Here is a 10,476-nt window from a genome sequence, read left to right as displayed (position 1 = left end):
GTACATATATGTATTTTTTTCACCACGCTTCCTTTAATGGCCCTGATTTCCTCCCTCTTGTGAACCACACCCAAGGGCATGAGCATCAGCGACTAAACCTTGCAGCCAGCAAGGCTGGGGAGGGAGGAAGAGAGGCCCTGTAGGGATTTGAGAAAGGTCTTTGCCATTCCCCCAAAATAGCTGACTGGGGAAAGAAGCCTCAAACAAACCAAAAAAGTAAGCAAGACCCCCCATGCAGTACTGAATTGCTGAGTTTTTAATGTGCAACAAAAAACCTTGCCAAACAGCCCCCAAGGGAGCAGCCGGGGTGGGGGTGGGGCAGCTGGAAACACAGCAGGCAGGGGCGCCTGAGTGCAGGTGCAAATGCTTGGGGGTGGAGGGTGCTGGGCAAACTCAGGCAGGGTCTCAGGGTGCCTAGGAGGAACCTAAAGAGGGTGGGGATAGCAGGGCGTTTAGGACGTGGAGGGATCTCGGGGCTGGGGGCGGTGAGGATGGGGGGTGTCAGGGTTGAAGGGGACCTCTGAGATTCTGGAAGACCTTCGGGGTAAATGGGGGTATTTCAGTATCTGTGGGGGGTCCTCAGATGAAAGAGGATGCCTCAGTGGGCAGGGCTAGAGACTCAGGGTGGTGGGGATTTTCCAGGAGCTCTCAGCCGGCAGAAGCGGAGAGTGTGTCTGGGAGCAGGAGGAGAAAAATTGGGGGCGGGGGGCGTGGCGGGGGACTGGGATCACATGAAGGGGATCTCGGGCACTTGGAGAGGTGTCACGGTGCAGAGGGGTCCTGGGTTCTTGAAGGGGTGTCAAGGAGCACAGGGACCCTGGGGTGTGTAGAGGGGAGTTGGGGGTCACACAGAGGGCATCTTGGGCACTTGGACGGGGGTCAGGGGCTGGAGGGGATCCCAGGGCTTGTGGAAGGGGTCCGGGCGTGGAGGGAGCTCTCTCGGGCCGCCAGGCGGGGCGCTCAGCTGGCCTTGCACTCGCTTGCGCGCCGCCGCTTCCTGTGCTCGGCGTGCTCCTGCGCCTGGTGCGCCCAGGGCCCGGGGCCGCACAGGGCCACCACGCAGCAGGCCAGGCGGCGGCCGGCGTTGCCGTTCTCCAGGCTGGCCTGGTTGCCGCCGCGGCCCAGGTCGTCCTCGCCCGCGTGGACCACCACCGCGCGGCCCGCGATCGAGTGCGGGCCGAAGAGCGAGGCGCCCGGGCTGGAGCGGTACCTCCAGATCTGGCCGTCGCGCACGGCGAAGTTGCCGAAGTCTCCCGGGTGCTGCGGATGTGGCACCTCCAGCGGGTTGTAGTGCGGCCCTGTGGAGTCGCAGCCCTGGCTCAGGTCCCCGAACTGGTGCACGTGGATGGCGCGGCTGGTGCTGTTGGGCTCGGCCGGGAAGCCCTTCAGGTGGAAGAAGGCCTCGAGCAGGGCGCCGGGCCGGAGCTGCCGGAAGAGCACAAGGCCGGTCACCTGGGGCTGCGCCGCGTCCAGCAAGACCGAAGGCTGCATCGAGCAGGTGGCGTGGAGCGCGGCCTCCTGGCCGCCGCCCGCCGCCCGCTGCTGCGTCAACTCCTGCCAGATCTCCGTCACTTTGGCCTGCATGTCCCGGATCTGCTCCTCCATGTGGGAGCCTGGCCGCTCCACGTCCACGTGGGTCAAGGCGTCGGAGGCGCCGGGCGCCAGGAGCAGGTAAGCACAGAGCAGCGTCAGCATGGCAGGAGTCGGGCACCTGCGGGGGCGGAAGCGAAGCTTAGTCACTCGAAACGTGGAATCCCAGGGACCCCGCATCCTTGAACCCATCCCCTCCCCGCAAAGGGTTCCCCGCCCAGCATGCTTTGGACACTTTTGTTCTTTGGGCCCCGCGTCTCTCCAGGCCGGGTCTCTCCAGGGCCTGATGTGTTCCAGGAACTGTGTTATGTGCTGGTGGAGACAAAATCTCGGGAAACTCATGAGGACTTTTCTGAGCCACAGATCTGATCACGGCCCTCTCAAGTCCCATCTCCATCCTGTGCGGAGCCTCAGGACAGTTGGCCGAGGGGTGGGGGGTTTCGAGGGATACAAGAGGGAGGGTCGTGACCCTTCCAGATCTCCTCTGACTCCTCTCTGCCCTTCAGCCCCTGCCGCTCTCTCTGCATCCTCTTCCTTAGAGGCCCGCATGAGGCTTGCTGCCACTGCCTTCTTGCAGGTGCAGCACCCTCTCTCCCAAGTGCCCTGTCCCCTCTTCCCTGCCATGCTCGCTAGACTTGAAGCCAGAAACTCAGTCTTATTCCTCACTATCCCCAGCATCCGGGTCTGCAGCTGGCAGGAGGAGACAGTATGGGAACGTTGAATGAGGAGTTCACGGTGAGACACATGTCCTCAAATCAATCCCATGCCATCCTGTGACTGAGGATGGAGCCTTGGGCTGGGGAAGGACAGAGTAAGTAGTGTCCATCTTCCTGGGGGACTCCAGGAAGGCTTCCCATAAGACAAGTAGGAGTTTTTCAGCCACGCCAGGTCAGAAGCCCATTACAGGTGGAGGAACACTGTGACATGTTCACAGGCTGTGAAAGAACACAGTTCTTTTTGGGGATGGGAGAAATTCCATGTGGCTGGACCATGGCCTCTGCCACCAGGGAGGAGTCGAGGCTCCAGAGAGAACTTGGAGCCTGGGACCAGAGGGGCTGGGTTTGCTGCACTCAAGAGGGTGGAGATTAGCCAGGAGGCTCGTGCAGGTGAACGTTTCAAAGCAGAAAAGTGTTGAGGTTGTGTTAGTTCATGAAGTCTGGCTGGAGAAAGGATGCGGGCTAGACTTTGGGGATGGAGAGGACAGGGGAGAAGGGATGGGAAGAGCCCAGGGAGAAATGGAGACGCGGAGGAGAAAGAGAGACAGTCGGAGGGTGATGAGTTAGCAAGAGTAACCACGATTCAGACCAGGAAGGATGAAGGCTTTTACCAAGGTGGTGGCAGCAGAGATGGAGGAGGGCGTGGGTTTAGGAGACATGCTGGGTACCACTGGCAGTGGGGAGGAGGCGTCGGGGATGACGAGTTCCCAGCAGGGGAAACTAAAAGAATGGATGGTGGTATCAGACCCAGAGAAGGAGGGAAACGGGCAAGTTCAGCCTGAGCCCGCTGAAGACGAGGTGCCGGTGGCTGCCCGGCAGGGTTGTGGGGCAGATGGTTGGAAACCAGGGTTCTGGCCCTTGGAGGAGACAGAGTAGCTGGAAGGGATTCTCCATGTTGGCCACACATCACATTCTGGCTCTTAAAAATCAGATGCCTGGGTCCCACCCTAAGAGATTCTGATTCAGTGGGCACGAGTTGTTTTGCTTAGAGTGTCATCAAAGATTCAGGAATTTTTGAGTCGCCCATGTACTAAGTGCAACATCATAGGGGAAGTGATGGACTCTTAGCTGTAACACAAGGCTGGCAGTGCCACTGAGGGTCACTGGGAGGATTAAAGGAAATATGATATTGGGCTATTTTCACATTTTTAAGTCCACCCACAAGGATCAGTGCTCCCTCCAAAAAGCTGGTTTGAGAGTCAGCTGTATTTCAAAGGCCTCTCCAACTCCAAAGCCAGTGCCATATTATAATTAAACTCTGAGGCTGAGTGATTATGCTTTCCATAACCTTAACAGAAAGGCAACCGAGTATGGTGATTAAAAAAATGGATTCCAAAACTCACTGGCTGCATCTGAAGCCTGACTCGGCCACTTGCTTACTCTCTAAGAGTTAGCGTAATTGTTATTTTCACTGCAGAGTAGCACAGAAAATGCTGGACAACAAACTCTGCAAACTCTAGTTGGGCTCCCCCCCCCCCCCCGCCATGGGCCTCAGTTTTCTTTTTATGGTCCCACACTTGTGGCATATGGAAGTTCCAAGGGCAGGGGTTGAATTGAACTGCAGCTGCAGCCTATGCCACAGCCACGGCAACACCAGATCTGAGCCACATCTGCGACCTAGGCCACAGCTTGCAGTAATGCCAGATCCTTAACCTACTGAGGGAGGCCCAGGATCGAACCCTCGTCCTCACAGAGAACATCAGGTCCTTAACCCACTGAGCCACAGTGGGAACTCCGAACCTCAGTTTTCTTATCTGCAAATAGAGGTAATAATACTTACCTTAGAGGCTTGACTGTGAGGCTTAAAAGACACAATTAGAATTGCTAACATTTCCTGAACACACATGCAGGCACTGTTAAAAGCACTTCGTGTGTGTTGGTTCATGTAAGCTTCACGAGAACCCCGTGGGGTGGACGTTACTGTCATCCTCATTCTAGAGGAGGGACACTGAGGCACAGAAAGGCAGGTGTCTTGCCCGGCTCTTCACGTGCCGTAATAGCTGAGGGCAGGATTCGAAAGGGTGTCGTCTGCTCCAAACCCAAGGCTTAGGACCACACTGAAGAGCTCTCATCTAAGGCACGCAGCCCAGAGCCTGGTACATAGAAAATTCTGAGGAACTGGCAGCTCTTAGCTATCAGAGAGCACCTGCAGCTAGAAATTTCAGGACCGTCAGCTGAAAGATGCTATTGAAGCCATGGGAGAAGGAGGTGGCCAGGAAAGGCTCCACAAAGGCGCGACAGGTAGGAGAAAATCCAGAAAGCGACGTCAAGGGAACCACCTCTGATGTGATCTGGTTCCTACGCTGAAGCCCCAGGGAGTGGGTGCAGGGTAGGGCCCATCCCTGAGGCCAGGCCCTGGCCTCCAGCTCTCCATCGTCAGGCATCCACCCCTCTCCTTCTGAATCTGTCCTGCCCCTCAGGAGAGCTCTGCCGACTGGCAGGTTTTTCCTTAAAAACATAGAGCAAAAACAGATTGTTTTGGATGTGTCCAGGAAGCTTTCTTTTCCAAGAATGCTTGGGTAATAATTAACACTTGAAGGAGATGTTTTCCTCGTAACACAAAGAGAACTCTTCTTAAAGCACCTGCCTCCTTGGGTCTTCAGCTTTCCACTTCCAGCCCTCGAGGCCAGTCTGCCTCAGACCCCCCCTTCTTGCCCAGCCCCCCATTTCATTTGAGCCATGGATGACCAAGTGGTTTTTGGAGGGCCTGCCTGGTCCAGAGGGGAGGACAGTCAGAGACAGGGGACAAAGGAAGCCACCAGCTTGCGCCTCCTTCCTGAGTTGGGTCTCTGAAGACAGACAGCTCCGGGGTTTTCAGATGCCTGGGGTCCCTCTGAGAAGGGCTCCCAGCCCTGAGTCTGAGCCAGCCAGTCCCCTCCTGCTTTGTGCCTCCCCTAAGCAGGTGGCTTTTCCTCGCCACCCAAGCCAGACAGCATCCAGAAAGGCCACCTGCCTTACCCCAGCTTTCTCTTTTCTCTAACTGGGAGGACACGAAGGTCCTCTTGGACTGGCCTCAGCAGATCCAAACACAGACCTTTCCCCTCCCTGGTTGCCTTCCTCGCCCCCCTCCCCAGCTCCCCCCTGCCGGCCACCGCCACCGCGGAGCAGCTGAAGTCTGTTTCTCTCCCAAGAAGAGGATCAGATACTTTTCCCAGCAGAGGCTGGATGCCCCACCCGCTTCAGACTCAGGAAGTGCGCCCGAGAAGCCTGAAAGGAACCTCGACGTGCCACCCACCTTTCCAGCTCTTCCAAGAGAGCCTTCCCTCCCGGGAAATGGGGAGCAGCACCCGCCTGGCCGTCGTCGTCGCTACAGGAAGGTGGCTGGCAGAAGCCTGGGCTGTTTGTGGCCCGCGGGGCAGCCTCGGGGGCGTGGTCCTCGCGAGGAAAGAAGGGCATTGGGCCGGTTTGGGGAGGGAAGCGGGCCGGGCGGCCCCGCCGCGGTGTCGCCTCGCCTCCTCCAGCTCGGGGGCCCCTCCTCCCCCGCCCCCGCCCCCGCCCCACCCCCTGGCCAAGTATCCCTTTTTTGTGACTTCACTGGTCTGTGTGGACGTCGCAAGTGACCTTCAGGGCGCAGCCAGGGAATAAAAAGTAGACAGAAAATAGCCTGTTTGGAGAGGTGTACAATGGTCTCTTTCTTGAGAGGCCCTTTGCTCTCCCCTGATTCCCTCCGCTATTGATTTTTTTTTTATTTTTTATTTTTTTAAGGGCCGCACCGGTGGCATATGGAGGTTCCCAGGCCAGGGGTTGAATCGGAGTTACAGCTGCCGGCCTACACCCCAGCCACAGCAACTCAGGATCTGAGCCGCGTCTGCGACCTACACCCCAGCTCAAGGCAACACCAGATCCTTAACCCACTGAGCCAGGGCAGGGATCCAACCCAAATCCTCATGGATACTAGTCAGATTCTTTACCGCTAATCCACAGCAGGAACCCTGGCTATTGATTTATTTTCCTCAGATGCTTCAAAGGTGGGAACGGACATTGCGCAAATCCGTGTGATGTTTTCTCCAGAACTGCGCTGCCATACCTGGGAGAGGCGAGAGGCAGCCAGGGAGCACTTACCCGCTGCGGCTGCAGAGTCCCAGCTGTGTCACTTCCTAAGGATGTGCTCCTGGACCCGCTCCCCTGCCTCCATTTCCTCATCTGTCAAATGGGGATGCGAGGCTTATGCGGTGCCCCACACAGAATGACACTCCTCCTGTTCTGGCTTCCTTATGAAAGTTACCAAGGAGTCTTTTAAAAGAGGGTGTGGTCTGGGGGAACCATGAGTGTTTCCCTCCCACAGAGGCCTTTCTTCCTTTGCTGCCATGATCTTGCCGCACCACCGCAGCTCTTTCCGGAAATAGAATTTTTTATCCCCCCCAGAAAAGCTCACAAAGGAAAAGGCAAGCTGTCTGCCTTCCGGCCTTCCTTCAATAAGTGCTTCGTGGGTGCCCACGCCATTGTGTGCTGGTACCCAAAGCTGCCTGCGCCCCTGCCCTCTGGGGCTCATACTCTGCAGAGGGAGCAGTGGTGTCAACAGACCCATCGAGTATGGAGTGGGACTGCAGCGGGGGAGGGATGGGCAAGGTCCTTAGAAACCCAAACCCTAGGCCTGGCTGCAGGGAGGCTTGTTCAAAATCTGGACTTCCAGGCTCCATCCCAGGCTGAAAGAATCCATTGCCAGCAGGGCTTCCTGGCATCATCTTTTTGTTTGTTTGTTTATTTATTTATTTATTTATGTATTTATTTATTTATTTTTAGGGCCTCACCCTTGGCATATGGAAGTTCCCAGGCTAGGGGTCAAATAGCCGCGTCCACACTGGATCAGAGCCACATCTGCTACATACAGCACAGCTCACAGCAGTTCTGGATCCTTTAACCCACTGAATGAGGCCAGGGATCAAACCCACATCCTCATGGATACCAGTCAAGTTCTTAACCCACTGAGCCTTGAAGGGAACACCTGGAATCATCTTTTTCAAAGCTGGTTATTCCAGAGAGCAGCCATCTTTGGGCACAGCAAGAACTCAAACGAAAGATCTTTGTCCTGTGGCAGCCAGTTCACAAGGTAAGATGGAAACTTCTGGGAACTCAGAGCCTCCAGCCCTCTGGGTCACTGAAGAACTCAAGCCTCATCAGCTCAACCCTTGCTACTCTGCATTCTGTTGCTGGGTGTAGGTGCCTTTGACTAATGACTTTTCCGAGTTCCAGATGCTGCCCGCCACTCTGCCCCACCCCGAAACATTCTCGTTTCTCGCTGTGAATCTTTCATCCAATTGGAAAAAAAAAATCTGTATTTCATTCAGTTCTGGAAATCATAAGTATGTCAGTTTGTAACTCCTGTTTCAAGCAGCACTTTCTTCACTTATCCTAATTTTATTTCTGTTAAGGGCCAAGAAAGCCTTCCTCCACGATGCTAGTCTAGGACTGGTGTTAACGTCCATATTCTCTTTCCTTTTTATGGCATTCCAGGGGAAATTTGCCTTTTGTTCATGGACCCCTGCCAGCATCCATTCTCCTTTCCTTTGGCAACAGCACCACAATTTCCTGCTTGGAACCCATGGCATTTTCAGTCCATGCAAGTGGTACTGACTTCACCCCTTGCTCCAGAGGTGGGCTCCTTTCCAGTCATAACATTGCATTGGTTCCAGGGCAATCCATTCAGAGCCAGGAAGATGTAGGGACATTTTTGCTGGGGCTGTTGTAAGAACTATCTCCCCTTTCCCAGTGGACTTGAAACTAGAGGAGAAAGAATGGAATTGGTGCAGCCCCCTTGCCCACCAAGGGAGAACCTGTGTGCGGCTAGGGCCTGTGAGGGAAATGGAATAAAAGTAGAGTGAAATTTGGACACAGTTGCAGTATTTGAGCTCCTGGATCCGGCTGTACCTGAAACTTTGTTTTCATATTGAGTGTCAAATACATTCTCTTTCTGCTTAAGGTGTTTGGGCTGAATTTTCTGCACTTGCAGCTGAACATTTTACAAAACGCTTTCTCATATAGTACTGTATTTAATGCTCACAATAATTTCATCGGATGGGCATTAATTTATTCACTTTGTAAATAAGGAAATGAGATTCAGAAAGAATAATAGATCAAGTATACTTCAGTTAAAAAAAAAAAAAAAAAAAAAGAAGAGGCCCAAAGTTGCAGAGCTAGAAAATGGCAGTTAGAATTTAAACTCTGATTCTTAATCCTGGCCCTTTAATCATTATACTTTATTACCTTCCAAACTAAAGGGAAGATGAAAGAAAAGTTAGAAACAACAAATGAGCCTATACCTCACAGTTATCTCTGGAACATCAGTGACTGCCTTGCAAACAAGACCCCTAACCATTGACCTCTGTTCTCTCCCTGTCTGTTAATGTATAATACAGCAGAAAATCAAGCAAGCATTGTAAATCAGCCGTTATTAGGAGATGCATTCGAAAGCCCTCCTGGAGTTCCTGCTGTGGTGCACTGAGGTCAGTGGCATCTCTGGAGCCCTGGGACACAGGTTCGATCCCTGGCCCAGCACAGTGGATTAAGGATGCAGCATTGCCACTTCGGCCTGGATCCTTGGCCCGGGAACTCCATAAGCCCTTGGGTGAGGGGAACCTCCTGTCTGCGGAGATGAGATCTCTGCTAGAAAGCTTCGTACTTTTTGTACTTCTTTTATGTAGGATATCCGTTGTAAATAGCTTCCTCTTCGTCATGTTGAGAAATCCAATGGAATTAAATTCTGCCAGGAAACAAAGCAGTTACCGTGAGGAGGAAATTTTTGAGGGCAACAATTAGGGTTTCAGGTTGCCTCCCTAACAGGCCAGGTTCTGTGATGACAGTTTACCTGACCAGAGCACTTCAGACACATTCGAGAAAATGCCAGGTGTGTCTTGCCTGCCTGAGGTTTTCTCAGAAGCCCCCTAGAGAGGAGGAGTGGGACCAAGGACCTGCATTAATTCAACCTTGAATCGTGCCATTTCGTCCAAACACATCAGCATAATATGGGGGAAAGGAGATGCCTGTTGGCAAGGTAGGCAGAGAGAAAAGAAACATCATTTTTATTAACAGTCATAAAACACTACTACCTCGCATGGATTAAATGCCTCTTGCGTGTCAGACACTGGTGAAGTGACTTAGATGCACCTTTGCGTTGTATTAACAGCTCTGCTCTTCAGTGAAGAGGAGAGACCGCGTCTGGGTCCCCGCCGCCTTCTGGGAAGTTTCCTTTTCATCCTGAAAACGTCACCCTTCCGTTCCAGTGTGCATGCACCCAAAGGTAATGAAAACCAGTCAGAACCAGGAATTTCTCAACTAGTTGCACTTGGCTGACCATGGGAGGAGAGGAGGCGGTGCAGCGCACGACAGCAGCGCCTTTCTGAGAAGGTGAGTGTGTGCAGAATATTCTCTCGGAAAAACACCAGAGTTAAATCCCTCCAAGCTAAGTTCTTCATGGACCCTGACCCTGCCTCTAGCTCCATTTCCTGCCCATACCTGTGTGGCACATAAAAACAAAAGAGCAGTGTGACTAATTTAAAAGCTTACCCAATGAAGCGCTTATTTCCTCAAAATAATTGGGTGGTACCCTCCACTTGGGAAAAGAGAAGCATTTTTCAGCTTATTTTCTTGTTCTATTTATTTTAAAATATTTATTGACCCAAAGGCCATATGGTCCCCTCTTCTTACTGCCTCCCTCCATAGAAGCTGCAAAGCCTGGCGCTTTGCTTTCCCAGCATCCCTTTCAGCTAGTGGTGGTCATGTGACTCAGTTATAGCCATTGAGACCTCACCCGATGTGGCTTTGGGGAAAGCTCTTACTTTCATTATAGAAGAGACAGAAATAGCCTGTGCTGCCTCTTTCTCCTTCCCCTTGTCTTGAACATGAATTTGATGCCTAGCAATGCGGCAGTTACCTTGGGACTATAAGTTGGTAAGAATGAAGACGAAAGCCAGCACGCACAGGTTGAAGGGGAAAGGATGAAAAGAACCCAGGACCTCAAAACTTCATTGAAAAAATAAATTAAAAGCTAAAGGAGGAAGAAAGTCTCATTGAGCACCTTAATGAACACCAGCACAGTTGTAGTTTTCTTGTAATGGGAGAAAATAACCTTCAGTGTGTTCCACTGTTAGTGGGTTTCTGTTACTTGCAGCCAAATTCATGCCTAAGTGATAGAGTCGTGTTCCAGACTCCGCACTGGGCAGCATGACTATGA

At 53.0% G+C, this 10,476-nt stretch overlaps 1 protein-coding gene across 2 annotated transcripts; it reads right to left on the bottom strand.

Moving 5' to 3' along the window:
- Nucleotides 1-233: 233 nt before the first annotated feature.
- Nucleotides 234-5,651, bottom strand: SOD3 (superoxide dismutase 3). 2 transcript variants are annotated; one of them, XM_021100523.2, is made up of 2 exons: nt 5,542-5,651; nt 234-1,711 (listed from the first exon to the last, which is right to left on the bottom strand). In XM_021100523.2, exon 2 carries the CDS (start codon nt 1,693-1,695, stop codon nt 961-963), a length of 735 nt encoding a protein of 244 aa, XP_020956182.2. In that variant the 5' UTR covers nt 1,696-1,711; nt 5,542-5,651; the 3' UTR covers nt 234-960.
- Between the last annotated feature and the right edge of the window lie 4,825 nt (nt 5,652-10,476).

Source organism: Sus scrofa, chromosome 8, assembly GCF_054392235.1.
Source record: "Sus scrofa isolate SSC_HxYL_T2T_F1_AM1 chromosome 8, Sscrofa_HxYL_maternal_Yorkshire_Landrace_v2.0, whole genome shotgun sequence".
NCBI classification, from domain to species: Eukaryota; Metazoa; Chordata; class Mammalia; order Artiodactyla; family Suidae; genus Sus; species Sus scrofa.
The sequence above is the reverse complement of the archived record's forward strand: the minus strand, read 5'-3'. Positions and strand labels throughout refer to the sequence as shown.

What these genes read in the sequence shown, in the direction of transcription:
- SOD3 (XM_021100523.2), bottom strand. Translation starts at nt 1,695, where the DNA reads ATGCTGACGCTGCTCTGTGCTTACCTGCTCCTGGCGCCCGGCGCCTCC.